The sequence below is a fragment of the Hyperolius riggenbachi genome, chromosome 1 (assembly GCF_040937935.1).
Source record: "Hyperolius riggenbachi isolate aHypRig1 chromosome 1, aHypRig1.pri, whole genome shotgun sequence".
Classification (NCBI taxonomy): domain Eukaryota; kingdom Metazoa; phylum Chordata; class Amphibia; order Anura; family Hyperoliidae; genus Hyperolius; species Hyperolius riggenbachi.
The window spans coordinates 176,741,200-176,758,938 of NC_090646.1; the positions used below are offsets into that span (position 1 = coordinate 176,741,200).

Here is a 17,739-nt window from a genome sequence, read left to right on the forward strand (position 1 = left end):
TGAAATATATCCCTGGTGGTCACATCTTGAATACTGCCAGGTGATCTGTACGGAATGTTTGTGACTAAGAGTTCTATTCACAGAGGGAGATATTGCTTGCTTGGCAGTTGGAAAAATAAGTTATTTCCCACAATGCAACAAGGTTCACAAACAGCAAACATACAGGACCATAAAAGTTGTTTACCACTGCTGTGATTTCCTGGTTCAGACCTATGTTTCAGTTTGTACTGTGTTATTGTGCAAATATTCTAGTTACCCTTCTTTTGAATAAAATTCTACCTTAATTTAAAAAAAGCTATGATATTTATCTATTATTTTTCTAATTTAATGTTATTAAAAAAATGTATTTCAGTTTTAGTTGTGCATGTCTTGAAGGGCCTGGACGCCTTAACAGCAATATTGTTGAAGCATAAGGACTTTATAGTGGTATTCACAAGATAAAAAAACAAATCGGTGCGCACACCAAAAGGTGATATGTCTTTCGACTGAAGCTCCAGAAAATAGGAAAAATCTCACTTGATGATGTTGCCAGGTACTCAAACTCACCCAGCCCAGTGCATTTCCCCCATAACTTCCTCCTCCTTTTGTGTCCTACCTGATCATACACCTCTATTACTGTGAACCTATGCTAGGCATCTGAGTGAACCTAACTTGCCTAATCTCCATGCTCTCCTCCAGTGACTGACTAAGCATTACCTTGTACTCCTACTGTGCTGCCTGATCTGGTCTTTCTTGTATTCATGTATTGTCATTTTGCTGTATGTCACCGCTAAATATTGTCTGTAACCTAAACATATGTTGGCGCGTTATAAATACAATAAATAAATAAATAAATAACGTGGGACTTGGGTTTGACCAATAGCACTCTATGACGATTGTCAGCAAAGAAGATTCTTTGTGTCAGTTCTGAGGTGAACACTGCTGGCTTTGGTTCCAAAACTGAATGGGGCCTGTACAGCACTGAGGACCACTGCTGCAACCATGAGACCCCGATGAGGGAAGTGATTCTAGAGAGCATTGAATGGTAGCTGTGTAATGGAAGGTGACTGTGAGTTATGCTGGGTACATACGTTGCGATTTACCGCTCGATCCACGGGATCGATCAGGATCGATCGATTATTTCCGACATGTTCAATCGGGTTTCGATCGACACAGCCATCGATTTTGCATACCTAACATGCAAAATCGACAGCTGTATCAATCAAAACCCGATCGAACATGTCGGAAATAATCCCGCGGATCGAGCGGGAAATCGCAATGTGTGTGTACCCAGCATTAGTAAATGTGCTTAGTAATAGGTGCAATTGGTGCTAATCAAGTGATTCGCTGGTATTGAAAAAGTGCATACTTATTTATTGCAGGCTAGTGTATTTCCTGGGGTAAAACAGACCCACTTTATTGGGTTTGTTGTGCATTACAAAGAACAAAAAGCAAAGTGATTTTACACACAAAAAAAAACAAAAAACCAAAACCACACCAATGTACAATAAAAATATTATTGAAGCAGGAGGTCCGTACTTTTGGAGTGTGCTGTTTAAAATACCAGTAATGTCCAGTAATATCCATTTTCCTACATCTAATTGGAAGTTTACAGGAAACTCCCGTATAATGCCAACATTTGCTGTGCTAATCAGAAAACTGGCATGCCCAGTTTTAGTGCTAGCAGGAAGGTTGAGATGTGCATGTGGCTCTATGCATTTAAAATCAAGATTACATTTTTGAAATAAGATTTTTGAAATAGTTTTTGAAATAATTAAAACTTTAAAAAATCCCTTGAGATCTATAGGTCTGAACTGGAGGGACTTTTTTTTATCAACAAGACTGGGATTTCTTATTAAAGGACAACTGAAGTGAGAGGAATATGGAGGCTGCCATATTTATTTCCTTTTACACAATACCAGTTGCCTGGCTGTCCTGCCAATCTTCTGCCTGTAATACATTTAGCCATGAACCCTGTACAAGCATATGCAGATCAGATGTTTCTGACATTATTGTCAGATCTGACAAGTATAGCTGCAGGCCTGTTTCTGGTGTAATTCAGATACTACTGCAGCCAAATAGACCAGCAGGGCTGCCTGATAACTGGTAAAGTTTGAAAGGAAATAAATATCAGCCTCCATATTCTTCTCCCTTCAGTTGTCCTTTAACTGCCACAAAGGATTTAACTTAAGGTGCCCATTAATGGTAAAATGTTTCACTAAATGCGATCTTTCGATTTGAAGGATTGTAACTAATCGGAAGGCAATTATCGATTATTCACATTTACTGAATGATTCTTTCTTCAAATTCGATCATAGAATCCAACTTTCGGATCGATTTTATACTATTAAGCAATCAACCAAAGAATCGGTTGTGTATACTGCGGGCAGCGTGGGTGAGTCAGGAGCCGTTACAGCACAGATACGGACCCCTGTGTGGACAACTTTCCGGTCATGAGGGACTGACTCTGTCTGGGGAGACGTGAGTAACCGGGCAATTAGGCTCACTAGTTGTGAAGAACTTCCATACGAAGGATCTGTGATTCCAATAGTTCTGGTGTGAGGTCTGACCTTGTGGAAAGGACTCTATCCTGACACAGATGTGATATTGCCACGGGCATTATATGAGAGGACAAGGTTCCTTTGCATGTGAAAATCTTTTTGAGTACTTTTTACTGGAACGAGTTTTATTGCTTTTTATATTTTGGAGAGTGTAACTATTCTCATGTATATACATATATACATTTTTTAGGATTTTTACCTACTCTTTTATATTTTTTCCCCGAAGGGTCACCAGAGGGCTTGGCATGAATATGGATATGACTGAATGAATGTATGGTGGATTGCTATTTATTCCTCTCCTAGCATGCGTTCTTGACTGTGTGGAAACGTAGTTATTAGTAGATATATGTGGTTGTATGTACGTGCATATATACCTGTATCTTTTTAATTTTGGTTCTTATTAAGAACAAAATAAAGCAAAATAAAGAGAAGGAAACTTTTTAATCCTAAATCTTGCGCTCCTCTATTTTTTGTATTTAGAGAACTGTATACAGGCTGCCATTATCATCTGGCGTTCACGATCACACTTGCTACTGAGACCTCCAGTTTTAGTATACCCTCATGTGTTTCCACTCTATCAAGCCTGCACAAATGTGCCAACATCTCTGATTTTAGATGTATATAATGAAGTATTGTGGTTTGTTAGCAGAAAACTTTGGCTTAATGTTGTCATTTTTTAATGTTGTATAAGTAGCGTGCCAGTTCTATAGAGTTTTAATCAGTCTCTGGGGTAAATTTATCAAAGCAGATGCAAACTAAAACAAAATTAAAGAAGTTGCCAGAACAGCCAATCATTTTTCATCCAAAACACGGATTATGATTGTCTGCTCATGCTAACTGCTCCACTCTTGTTCCCAATATCCTTTGCAACTGTCTGGATAAATCTGCCACTATGACTCTTCTTCCCATCTTCCCAGATTAGCAAAGTGTATTTCTCTGTGGGCCATCCTGGAGAATGTCCTCTTGTACTCTTTAGCTCTAATCTGGGAACACTTATCCAGTGCAGACTTTGAAACTTGTCTGTCCATAGTCAGCCACCTGCAGAGCCACAACATTTGAGGTCCTTCTGGAGTATGTAGTTGCACTAAATATAGTAGCTACAGGATTTCACATGCTTGGACAAGGCACAGAATCATGTCCAGACAACTTACAATGGATATATATGTGTATGTATTTATACATGCTTTCACTAAATCATTATTGATTGGATCATATAAGAAAGATTTTGGTTGGTGTGTCTTTTTTAAACCTAACTAAATATTTCTTGTTAAACACTTGCAGGAGACCTGCACCTAAGGCTGTATACATATTTAAGTATGGTTGGTAAAGAATAGCTGTTGTATCAAGAATGAACTCTCCTAGACTGGAGATATTGCACTGCCATATATGTGGAATGTGGTTGCATTAAGTAGCACAGTACAAGCGAAAAATGCAAGCGAGAGCACTGATCTGTACTGAGCCATTCTGCAGCACTAAAATACAAATGCTTAGTTTCCAACAGCTACCGTACTTTGTTTATTCAGCTAGATCTTAAAATACAGCATGTATGGAGAACTTATCTGAAATTCCATATATAAACTGAATTTAACTGTGATGCTATTGAGGTGGGTGTAGGCCATGTAAATATTCCAGTATACCAGTAACCTATACCTCTGTAACCATTTATTCAAGAATTCTATTTTTTTCTGCTCTGGACAAAATGTTTCTTACAGCACACCCAGGGTCATAACTAGACTCATTAGGGCCCCCCTGCAAAAAGGATAGTATGGGGCCCCCTTGGTCCCCGAACCCAATGCAGGTCATGTGATCTGGAGCAGGAGAGAGTGTTCTGCTGCGAAGCAGCATCTGAAAGGAGGAAAAAAAATACACACACTCCTGCTACTCTCTACTCTTCATGGCAGAAGGAAGTGGCGGGAACGGTTGCGAACACTGATTTTTTTTTTGCTAATTGGCTGCACTTGTGGTTGGGTAGTGGGTGGAGGGGCCCCCAAGGCGTCTAGGCCACTCTGCGATGGCAGGGGTTGCAGGGGTGATTGTTACACCCATGAGGACACCTGAAGGGACATATGACATAAGATAAACATAGGTACATGGAGAAATAGCCCTACTAAGAGATTAGCCGAAGTCCCTTTCTGTTTTCCAGTAGAGTAATTTTAAAAAAGGTTGTCAAATTCAATCCATCTTCCTGAAAAGTAAACATTAGCAAAAAGAGGTTTATCTAACTGAGAAAAAGCTGCTCATAAGGTTTTAGCACCACTGTGTTCAAAGGCTCATTACATCTCTTTGCCTTTCAGCTCAGCGAGGCAGGTTTGTCAAGGCTGCAGTTTATAATTCAGTGTTAAAACGAAGCCCGGTCAGACCGCTCAAGCTACAGCTCCACTTCCTCTATCTTCCCTTGCCGGCTTGTTGCCTCCGTGTCTTGATGCTGTTTGAGACCGCTTGAGTGGTCTAAACCTGTTTTACCATGCAGAAGAATGTAATTGCAAACTTTGTATTTCAAAGATTTTATTGGGTTTTTCAATTTTTGTAAAGATGTACAACAATGCGGTAAAAAAAAGAGAAATAATAACTTTAACTAAGATTGTGAATGTAAACAGTATACAAAGCATTCAAGGTCATCGAAAAGTAAACAAATTAACAATATAAAACTGTGAACAAACAGGATCGTGCATGTTTATAATTGCTTGAGATATGCCCCAGAGGACTATACCCAACTTTCTGGGGCATGTTTTAAGATGGGAAAGTGAAAAGGTCCTAGCGAACTAAGGACCAGTAAAGAATGTGACCTCGGGTGTTTATCGTCCAGCGATAGAAGGACAACCTAGAAGAGGAAGGGTCGCTACTGTTGGCCCAACAGGTGAGTTAGGAGAAAAAAGGGAAAGAGGAAAGAAGGAGAAGAAAAGATAAGATAAAAGAGAAAGAAAAAAGGGGGGTGGAAGTGCAAACTTTGAATAAATAAGTCGATTTTAATATACATATTGCGCTATGATCAATGTAATTGCTCTGAGGTATACTGATATACGATCAAGGAAGAGGTGCATCACTTGAATACTCTATATGGTCGAGTGGTGAGGGGAGCCCATTGAATGCCCCACAGGTGCATTTGACTATTGTAATAGTGGTCCTACAGACTTGGTGAGTCGTTTACCAAGAGGGTGCTGGTGGAGGCATTTTGTTCTGGCTGTTAAGTGCTGATAGAAGGTTATGAAAGGTAATGTGCTCTGCTTCATTTTGTTAAATTCTTAATATAGAACTCATTCGCCTTCCTTTTCTAGAGTAGAGTAACCCTTTAAATCTGAGGAGACATTAGCATCAGACATTATCCATCGAATGGTAATCTGTAATCTAGCATTCTGTACTTTTCTGCTGATGAAGTAAGGATATGAACTTCCATAACTCTAACACCATCTAAAATACTCTAAGCTGAATACAGTATGTTCATATCAGGTAAGAGGAAATACCTACGAATCTAATCAATAATTCAGGAATTATGGCTGACTTTTCTTTTCTTTGTTGAGAGAATTAATCTAGCAATTAAAGAAAGAGACTCCTCAGGCAGTTATACTTCCTTTCATAAAAATCATACAACTAGTTCCCGTCTCCTAAGCAGAAGTTTGTCCTGTTGCTCTCAGTGTGTGTAACAGATTAACTTGCCAACTTTTTGTCCTGCCTGAAGTGGGATTCCTGGGTCTCCCTGTGTTTGTCGTAGCACCTGTTGCGTCGCCAGGTGGCAGTCTGCAATCACTGGAACTTGAGGAAAGTGAGAGGGAAAGGAGAGAGAGGGGGGAAGGAGAGAAGGAGAGGGAGTCAAGTACTTTCATCAGCTCTAAACTCTTTCCCATTTGTTGCAGCTAGGAGCAAACTTTAAACAGACACCCACACTGAGCTTTCAGACTCCCAGCTAAGGAAATTGTTTCCTTTTCACTTGTGAGTTTTTCAGAGGCACAGGAATCCCACCAGCAAAGCAAGCAAACCCCTGAGTGACCTGCAGCCCCTATTAAGCACAGAGGATCACCCTGCTGACTGGAACCTGCTGCCAGGCGGAGAACTCACTGGCTCCATTACTTTTCATGCTGTTGGGTCACTGCACTGATCTGGAAAACAGTGTGAGGAAACTGGTGCTAAGCCAAAAAAGTAAGGTAAATAATCAGCAGAGCCGTGCAGCGCAGACTTTGATACTGCCTAAAAAAGGAACTGCCGGTGTGAAAAAAAAGGAGGTGTATACAGACAAGTTTTTTTTTTCTCTTTCTCCCACAATGTCCTAAGGGGACACGTTTGCTGGCTATCAGATTGTTTTCCCACAGAGTGTCAAGCTACAGATTCACACTTTTACAAGCCCTGGATCATTGCTACTGGTTATCATGATTATTTCTGCACTATGTCCTGATTTTTCCTGCTTATGGCAACATCATATTTTTTTGTTCTTTCAAGAGTAGTGCTCATTTTTTAAGCACGTGCTAAAACTTTTCTCTTCGCATGTTTTGATTTGAGCTTGACAGATGCTAATCAACATATTTTTTCTATCTTTTTTTCTCTTTGATTGTTTTATCTGACATTTTTTATCTTGCTTGCCAGCTGGATTTATTTTTTTCTTTTGTTTTTAGCTCTCCTGGGATTTGATCAGTTTATCCTATTTTGCTTTTTTTCCAAACTGGAGAAAGAAAAGAAAAACAGATTCGGAATCGAGCTGGATGGGATTATGAGGAATCTAGCTAGTGATTATCTGCTACCAATGTTACCTGTACAGGCTCAGTGTTTTCTCGTGGAGGGTGCAGTGGTCAGGCTCTGCTGAAAGTGACTGAGAACTTGCAGATCTCAAGTGCTGTTAGTGGCTGTGCTCACCTCTTATTCATCCAAATGATCCTCTTGTTGTTACTTCTCAGAGTCCTAGCGTGCACCCTGGACTCTCAGCTACATGGAGTTCAAGCTGAATCCAATCTAAGCAGCAAATTTCAATTTGGAAGTGCCAAGGAGCAGAACGGTAAGGCAATATTTGCTTTCTTTTCACGCCCTTCATTTTCAGCCTTTTGCAAGGTCGTGCGCCTGTTGTGGAGGTAAATTAGCTCTGGATAACTGATGTGGTATAGGCAGAGTGGCGCAAGCCTCGGTGTTTAAAAGGTACCACAAAAAGGAACTTAAAACATGGCATAGAGGTTAAGAAGCCGGAAAAATAAACCTCGGTCCTGCTTTTGATACACGTTTATGTTTGTGCCTCTAGACCCAGATCCGTCTGTGGTTTTGAACCGGTGAATGACTCCTATTCCTCTCTGGGCTGGAAACAGGCTAATCCCACATAGGAAATGAGAATTACTTTCAGCTTTCAAGTATACCTGAAATGTTTAGAAAGCCCTTAAATGAAAGATCCCAAGGGCTGGGACTCGGTGTGCCTGGAGAAAGGCTCCTTTCATTCGCAAGGGCAGCTTCAGGGTGTGTAATTTGCTTAGCCTCTGAACTCCATAGGACTGACATTATTCAGATTTTTAAACACTTGTGTTGTTGATTTTAGACGATAAAGTCGTTTCTGTTCTGGGATATTTTCACGAGAATAAAACAGGCTGCCCAGAATTGGCAATAAAAAAAGAAAGAAAAGGGGGGGGGGGGGGGGAGCGTGAAATTGGTTGTCTGCATTAAACATTAAAAAATGTGCGTATAAATAGTTATCCGTCTTCTTCCATAACTCGTGGTGCCTGCGGTAATACTTTGGCACCGACACGCTGGCCATGTGAATTTCCTCACATTTGTGTCAGCTGAAAATTGTAAATCAAGCTGACTTTTCACATTGGTTTTATGTGCTGCAGTGAATAGGCTTTTTATGTTGCCTTGTTGTGTATGTATTCCTTTTTACATGTTGTATCAGATTTCAATTGGTAAGAACTGTGTTAGGCTTCACAGTGGCAGGAAGAAGGGGTTAATAGGGAGCAGAAGCACATCCCTTTATCACATACACTAGAGTTGTGTGAGAGAGCAGATATTGTTCCTGCATGCTGCTTGCTAATGTGTTGACATATGGCACCTGCAGACTGCCAGAGAGCCTGATCAAAGAGCAGCACACAGATCAGTCTCTAATCAGACTCCACTGTGAAGGACCAAAGAAAACTGATCAAACGGCCTGGAGAGCCCTGCTATGTTGTGACAGCAATTGATCAAGATGACCTTTGTCTATCCTTTTTGGTGTTGAAAAATAATGTCTTTCTTGCCCACTTAAAAGACAAGAACAATGCTGAACTACTAGCCCCTAAACATAGGCCCATTCACACCAGATACATTGTCCTGTATTGGACTGTGGGTTAGAACCATGTCATGGCAAAGAAAGCATGTTGCTTCATTGGTGGCTGTTTGCAATAAGGTTGTATGGAACAAAAAGTTAGTCATCTGCATTCTGGTTCACAGTGCTGAATCCCTTCAATTATCAGGGATGGCAGTCCACTACAATGGCAAAAGCTAATGCACATGTTGGCATCTTGAATGGGCCCTTACATCATTGTTGGAAGTTGGCATTGTCTAAAACATCTCCTCTTGTGGTGGAACTGCAAGCCTCAGTATGCCCTGTGGGCCAGTTATGGATTGTTACTGTTTTCTGTCTGGACTATATGAATGAGACTGCATGTTGATGTTGCTTATAGTGGATAATTTATTTCAGTTTGAGTTTCTGTACTTTATTTTTAGTAAACCTGTCACAGGGAAGAACTTATTCTTACCTCTGGCTTTTGAAAGCTTACAAATACACCAGTTTCCTCCTGTTGTGCTCTGTTGACCAGCTGTGACCCTCCTAAAGATCACCTGTCACGGATACTGTACATGTGCAGCTTGGGCTGCATGCCTTCTTGCTCATCCCTGGTGAGTCTGCAAAACTTTCAGAGGGTCATAGCTGATCCACTGAGTGCAAAGGAAGGAAACCGAGGGATCTGTAAGGCTTCAGGGGGCTGGAAGAAGCTCCAGGTAAGTAAAATAGAACTTTTCACCCCTGACAAGTACACTTTCAATAAAGACAAATCTGGGCATTACATTGTGCAGAGCCCACACCAACCAATCAGAAATCCTCAATGTTCTGACTAAATTACAACTAGTATTATGTTCAAGTGCACAGCTCTTTTCTGCACTCTTTAAAGAGGAACTCCAGTGAAGTTATTCTCCAAAAGTAAGTTTGGTTGGTTGCCCTCTATGCAACCCTAACTTGTGAGTACCCTCCTTTATTACATTGTACTCTACATGCTCTGAAAATACTACACTATAGTGAGGCAATGGCTCTGGGGAACAGGGTGAGACTTGGTTGCCCCTCTCTTCCAGAGTCCCCCCCACAAAATGGACCATGTGGGCTGGTATGGCTCAGGCTGCAGAGCCCCACATAGTCTGGGCTCTGCCATCTAGCTATCCTAGCCTGTATGGGTGCCATATCGTTTTGATACCTGACGAACGATGGAGAACGCCGCACACATCGAACCCAGCTCCGATGAAAAGCACAAGTTGATCCCATTCCCAGCCCTGGACATGCTGTATAAGTATAGCAAGCCCCAGAGCATTGACATTCTGATTTCTGCTGTAGAATGTAATTTTGCAGCCTTTAAAAAACATTTCTTCTTTGAAGTATTCAATATTTTCTCAAAAATGTTTAAAAAATGTTTCCCCTTTTTCTCACTGTTCCTTAAAGAGACACTGAAGCGGAAAAAAAATTATGATATTATGATTTGTATGTGTAGTACAGTACAGCTAAGAAATAAAACATTAAGATCAGACACATCAGTCTAATTGTTTCCAGTACAGGAAGAGTTAAGAAACTCCAGTTGTTATCTCTATGCAAACAACTAAGTTTAGTCGTGGAGAGGGCTGTTATCTGACTTTTATTAACTCAACTGTTTTCTATTTCTCTGCTAGAGGAGAGGTCATTAGTGCACAGACTGTTCTGAAAGACTCATTTTGAATGCTGAATGTTGTGTAATCTGCACATAGTATAGAATGATGCAATGTTAGAAAAAACACTATATACCTGCAAATAAAAATATGAGAATATTTTCTTTGCTGCTAATCTTCTAGTAATTATATCATAGTACACAACCAATTCATTATATCATTTTTTTTTTCGCTTCAGTGTCTCTTTAACATACCTTCCAAATGTGGTGATTGTAGCATGTACACGGGCTTTGCTATTTACTGCTTACGTTTTTAGATGTTTGCCTGCCATTTAAGTCATCGCAAACATTTGTATCGTAAACTTTCGTGATCAAATTCATGAATGTGTTTTCGCAAACATTCGTGCGCGATGTTCAGCCATCCCTATATACTAATTGCCTATTAGAGTTACTAGGTGGCGATGATGGGAAAGCCTTACCCAGCAAAAGCACTGGTACAGCAAAGAGGATGAACACAGTGGTCAAAACCTTAATTTTGGTTTAGAAACTATATTTACAGCAAGAGGCCCCTTGGATTTTCATGACAAAGCTAGTAAAGACTGCAGTGGGTGATTCTGGACTTAGTTATTTTGGAGCAGTACATATTTTACATTGGGCCCCTAATCCAAACACTGTATATATTATATTTGCATGATAATGAGTACAAAAAAAGCATAGCTAATAGTTAATCATGACATGCAGGGTTAAAATTAAAGGCTCTTAAATATGCTAACTTAGTGGTTCGAATGTATTAGTTATAGTTAGTGTAAGGGTAGAGCCAGTGATAGGATGATGATAGTTAAAGGGTTAAAGTTAGTGTTGGGCATTATTGTAGGATTACTGGATAGTGTTAGGGCTAAGGTTAGTTTTAAGTTTGCAATAGTGCTCCAGTTTCAAGTCTTTCAAGCCTAGCATACGTAAGTAGAGTAAGTAAAGGGCTCAATGAAGGATTAAGACCTGTGTTAGGCGTAGACTGAGGGCCATGGTGGATAAGTCAGCATTAGGGTTATGGGACAAGTCTCATATGAACACCCTAGGTTATAATTGCCTGAAACTATCGTTCATGATCATTTTAGGTGACAATTTAGGAATGATTGTTGAGCTGACAGGCTGCTTGGCTATCTGCTGAGCAACATGCTCTCTTTTATGGAATGGGGAGTTTAGTAGTTACTGCAGAAACTACTAAATCAGTCAGCCAAAATGTATCCAACCTGGTGAATTGCTGAAATGGAAGTCAATGCACACTGTATTGAACCACACGCCTTGAGAAAGGGGGACCTTGCGAGGCCCCCCGAAACAGTTGTCAGTATTTCATGTGGCTGATTGCACAATAAAAGTGCATTGCAATTAATCTACGATTGGTGTGTTGATGAACTGTGCTTATACATTGAAAGGGAAGTCAGGGATGTTGACAGACACCTGTGCTTTCATCTGTGGCTACAAACATCTAATGTTCATGTAGCTTTGGCAGGCTAAAAGTCTATTGTCTGAATAAGTATTCAGTGGTAAATCCACACATTCTGAGTAAAAGGATGAGAAATCCTATCTTTGTCAGTTGTCATTGGAATGATCAATGTCTGTTGTGGTGGCTGAAAAGGGCACAACTTTTACAATTGTGATAAAGTTCTACTGTTATTCTCATATTTATATAGTGTTGACATTTTACTCTGTGTTTACGTTGTAAACAAAGTTCTTCCCATGAGTCCCTACCCTGAAGGTAGCTTGTAGTCTAATGTACCTTTGCTCTACACACCTGCAAAATCTGGGGACATTCTTGTTAGGTGACAAACAAATGACCAATATAATAGGGGGAAACAGGCAAAAACAAGAGGAATTTACGAAACCATTGCTATGACTTTGAAAGGAATCAAACTAGTATCTTAATGCTACTAGGCTACAATGACAACTACTTAGTCACTCCTCGGCCTGTCCAATCTTTGCTTACAGTGATGTTTAGTATACTTTATTTTTAGCTCTAAACTTGAAACACTACAGATTAAACTCCAGTTTGAAAGAACACACTATTTATAAACTAACATATTAACACAAATCTATTTATCTCAGTACAACCCTGATTCTAAATGTTGTAAAGCAGGTATGCCAATCCAAGGGTGGGCCAGAAGCTGTCTGGCCTTTATCCGTGGAATGTAGTACAGACCATAGGCCCCCAGATGTCAAATCTGTGTGACCCCAGGTATCAGAATCAGCACACAGCTGTGTTCTTGCAGACATCAGGATTAAACAGCCGTGTGCTCTCAGATATCAAAATTAAGCAGCTATGTGCCCCCGATAGCAGAATTAGGCAGCTGTGTGCTGGAATTCACCAAACATTTTCGTCAGGGATCGAAGCAGCTGTGTGGCATCCAAAAATCAGAATTAGGTAATCATGTGTCACCAGATATCAGAAATAAATAGCTCTGTGCCTCCAGATATCAGAATTAGGCAACCATAGACCCCTAGATATCCATCCCAGACTCAGCACAGCAGCATCAAGCCTGGGCAGGTGGATCAACATACAGACCCCAAGACCCACAAATCTCATGAGTGTTCATGCCTTATGTCTGTTCCTGGCCTGCTCATTCCATCCTGAAATGGATGCGTGATGGACACTGTGGGCGGCCATCAGAGTCAGTGGTGCAATAGTGCTGTACAGAGCAAAGCAGGATGGTGCAGGGCCGATTATTAGCTAAAATGGAGCTTCTGGACAAAAGTAGCCTGAGGGTCCTCTTGACACCCCTCTGGCAGCAAATCTGCTACTCAAATTCATCCTCCACCGAAACTGTATTGTGCTCCTCAGGGCCCCTGCAACGTTTTTTTTGCAGCATAGCGACTCATGTGTCCCAGCTGGTGCACTGTTGCTGTAATCTAGGTGCTCTCATCCTCGCAGGGCCACTTCTTCTCAGTGACCCAGTGCATGGTATTAGTGGCTGGATAGTGTTCTGGGTAAGGGCATTGTCTTTGACATTGGTCATGATCAATATTTGGTGCTTTTTTTCCCCTATTGTGCTTCGTCTACCCCCCATCCTTTTTTTTGGGGGGGTGGGGTGTTACCCCTGGACTCCTTGTGGGTTTCATTCATTTTTTTTTTACTGAAAATGTGACCATCTCCGGCTAGCCTGGATACCCGAGTGGATTCGAGTTCATAGATCTCCACCTGCCTACAGTGGTTGTTTGCTCCCTTTGCAACCCTCCCTTGGTAAATACCCCTTTTTCATACATTTTTCTACCTATTTGTGACATACTGCACCATTTGGACTCCCGTTGTCTCTGTGCTTTTTCATTCTAGGGTGTTAGTTTACCCTACATCTGGTTTGACATAGGAAAGTTGAGTTTGAATACTGACCAGTAACAATTCAGCAAGGATTGCTTGGGCAAGACTCCCTAACACTGCAGGGTGGCACACTGAGCACGCCGTTAGTGGCTGCTGCTTTGAAGCACTTTGATTTCAACAGGAGAATAGTGCTATACAAATTTTAGGATCATTATTATTATTATTGCGTAATGACATGCGCTAAGTCACTTAGAAGATGCGGCCAACGGGAATGAAGATGGGGCGTGGGGCAGGTGAGTTGCTTTGCTGCTAAAAACTTTGCTGGGGAGCACAAGTCAGGGAGAAGCCTGGGATGGATGGCAGTAGCGCCCAGGGTCCTAGGGCAATTGCTCAGGTTGCCCCTTTGGTAGCACTGGCCCTATCATAGCGCTGGTGTATATTCTTCCCCCCTGGTGACACAATGACAAGGGAAAATGAGGAGAACTGCATTGAAAGCATGGTTGCCTAGTGTTGCAGTATACATGTGCACAGGTTACCACCCAAGAGCCACAGGCCACATGTCACATGCTAAGGGCTACATGAATCACTGGTTTGCCATGATTGCTGTCTAAAGTATGTTAGCCCACTAATAGTCTTTCAGTAACACTCCTATTTATGCATGAGTATTTAACCGCACAGGACAATAAGCTTTGCAAACACAAAAGACTGATCACTAGTATGAATCAGAAAATCTACACACTCAGAAGCCAATGTGCTAGTACTAATCACTGTGGCAAGGCTGTAGTTGACTCTCCAGCCACAAAGCAGCTCAGGTGATGAATGTTCACCTTAAAATTCCTTGCATTATTATTATTATTATTTAGTATTTATATAGCGCCGACATCTTACGCAGCGCTGTACAGAGAATATAGTCTTGTCACTAACTGTCCCTCAGAGGAGCTCACAATCTAATCCCTACCATAGTTCTATGTCTATGTCGTGTAGTGTATGTAGCACAGTCTAGGGCCAATTTTTAGGGGGAAGCCAATTAACTTATCTGTATGTTTTTGGGCTGTGGGAGGAAACCGGAGTACCCGGAGGAAACCCACGCAGACACGGGGAGAACATACAAACTCCTTGCAGATGTTGACCTGGCTGGGATTCGAACCAGGGACCCAGCGCTGCAAGGTGAGAGCGCTAACCACTACGCCACCGTGCTGCCCAATGTTTACATCTGAACTGATGGGTTTGGGTTTTTTTCAATGAACAAAAGTGGAATATCACTATAGTACTGCAAGGAGCAATATATGTAATGAACACATTCAAGAGACACTTTGGTGACAAATATTAGGATGTAGTAAATTATTCAGGCTACCCTCTTTTACTGTAATTTCCCTGGTTTCAGCATCAGAAATACTTCCTATATCTATATATTGCTGTATATTGGTATGACTTCCCCCTCCCAGTGATGCTTAGCCTAGGCTGTTTAGCTACTCAGAATTCCCCTAAACCACAACCACCAATCATTTTCTTCTAGAGTCCTGACTGAAAAAGGCAAACACTTGATTGGTTGGTTGCTGAGCTTTGCATATCTAAATTTTTCTTTTGCTAAAAGATTTCAACCATTCACCTATAGAGGTATAGGATTCTTTTTACTGAGTTCTTATGTTTGTTATGCTCTTGAGGAGCACTTTTTGAAGCAGTCCTCTGGAAATTAGATGTTGTTTTATTTAGGGAATCAAAGGTGAAATGGTAACTGGGGTTTGCGTGACATGTTACTCATTACCATTCCTTTGCTTGTACCTGTGAATAAGAAACCTGTGGCCTATTTGTTTATTTATTTTTTTTCAGAGGACCTAAGTTCCTCTGTTCTGACTATCTTAAGGTGGCCACTAACGGTCCAATTTCTAGAGAAAAATTGTTTGAGCGATCAGAAATTCTGATCAAATTAGTTGTAAATAATCTCCATTGATGGGCACAATTAATTACAAACGATTATAAAAATAGTCGTCCAATTGGTCTTTGGTCAAACCAAAATTTGGATTTTTTTTATTGGTTGTGATAGATAGGAAGCAAAGATTGGTTCGTTGATGGTGTAGTGAACGATTTTTCTTCTGATCAGAATTATCTGATCGCTCGAACGATTTTTTGCTAGTTATTGGACCGTTAGTGGCCACCTTTAGGCAGTCAAATGTTTGTAAAACAAAACTTTCCCACCTTTCACTTTCCTTTGCCGCAGTGGAATGCTAACTCATTTAGTGTAAAATAATAGCTGTAGTACAAGCAAGTGTTAATCTTACTACTATTATACCATATAGTAGATGAAACTACTACTCAACTACTATAATGATTGACGACACAGCACTGTAAAACATGGAGATCAAAGTCCAGTAAGTGTCTAGTCAAATTCTTTGGTGGGAAAATAACATCTTCAATTGTTCCTGTGTGCCTCTTCCAGAACTGTTCAGACTTATCATACTTGGATGCAAATGCACTAGTAGAAGTCACGTGACAAGAAGTCAAGTAGTGATAAATAGACTGATATATAAAGTAGTAATAAAACACTTTCATAGGTAGGCTGATGGTGCAACTTAAGATCACTGATAAAAGTATCTGCTGTTGCCTTAAAGAGACACTGAAGCGAAAAAAAAAATTATGATATAATGAATTGGTTGTGTAGTACAGATAATTACTAGAACATTAGTAGCGAAGAAAATATTCTCATGTTTTTATTTTCAGTTATACAGTGTTTTTTATAACATTGCATCGTTCTCTAATATTTGCAGTTTCCACACTACTCAGCATTCTAAATGATTTTACAGAGCAGGCCAGTGAACTATTGACCTGTCCTCTGCAGAAGAAAAAACAATACAGTGACTAACAGTTGAGATAACAAGCTTTAGAAGACAGAGCTCTCTGCAACTTTGAAAGTCGTGGAGCTCAAGGGCTCTTTTGCATAGATAACTGGAATTTCTTAACTCTTCTTGTAATGGAAACAATATTAGACTTATGTCTGTGCTCCTAATGTTTTATTTCTTAGCTGTACTACACATACAAATCATTATATCATAATTTTTTTTGCTTTAGTGTCTCTTTAAACACCCCAAGAAAGAAATGAAATAGAGTTTTTTTCTCTTTTTAAAATCTACACATATCCATTGTGATTGTGGCAGTGTAATGTGTACACTTATTCATTTTAGCCCAGATAGAGACATAGCCAAGGCTGGATTTATACTTTTTGTGTCCCTAGGCTGAGTATGTTGGGTCTCCATGTGCAGCAGCACTCCTCACATTCCATGTGCAGCCCCCTCTCCCATGTGTATCCTCCATGTACTGTAGCCCTTCTCTTCATGAACAGCTCCCTTGGGCATCAGTTTCCATTTTTCCATGTGTTGCTTTTAATTTTCAGCATCCTCTTTTACTATGTAGCAACTAGCAACTCCTCCTTTATGTTCAGGTGCCCCATGGGCTGCTGCCATCCAAGGCCTGAGCCTCTGTGGCCTTCCCAGAAATCGGCACTGGACATAGCTCTGCTTCTAAGGACAGGATTGGCCATATACATGCAGGGAACATGTTGTGAAATATCCAGAAAAAAAATCCCCTCAGCATTTGGATTTTAAAACTAGACTTTATTGTACATCCAAAGATGAGCTATGACTAAAGCTGGCCATACACGATATAATACAATGATCCTATTTTACAGCCATTTGATAAAAACAATCATTTGTACAGAAAAATTGAAAGTTTTTTTTTATTCAGTCGAGAAATCTGAATTTCCTGTTTTTTTTTTATAAAATAAGGTCAGGAGTGGTGGCTTTTTCTGATCATCACTTTTTATGAAAATTGAATGGTGTAGAATTGTTGATTTGTTTATTTATAACAAATGACAGCTGATCATCTCTGACAGCTGATCACCTCTGTGCCCCTGGAGGACAGCCGTGTCATACGGCTATCCCCAGTACAGCGCTGCTGCAGATCACAGCGATGAACAGTCCTATTAGACGGTGGTTTCATCGTCTAACAGTCTCCCGTCTAACAGTCTCCCGAGCTCCCAATCGCCGCT

The 17,739-nt window shown here is 40.6% G+C and overlaps 1 protein-coding gene across 2 annotated transcripts in view; it reads left to right on the forward strand.

Moving 5' to 3' along the window:
• The first annotated feature begins 6,397 nt into the window (after positions 1-6,397).
• PDGFC (platelet derived growth factor C) overlaps positions 6,398-17,739 on the forward strand; it is a 346,169-nt gene continuing 334,827 nt past the window's right edge. For both annotated transcript variants that reach the window (XM_068278877.1, XM_068278878.1), the window contains exon 1: positions 6,398-7,521. In XM_068278877.1, coding sequence (XP_068134978.1) covers positions 7,398-7,521 — 124 coding nt within the window. In that variant the 5' untranslated portion in view covers positions 6,398-7,397. The remainder of the gene's footprint in view (positions 7,522-17,739) is intronic.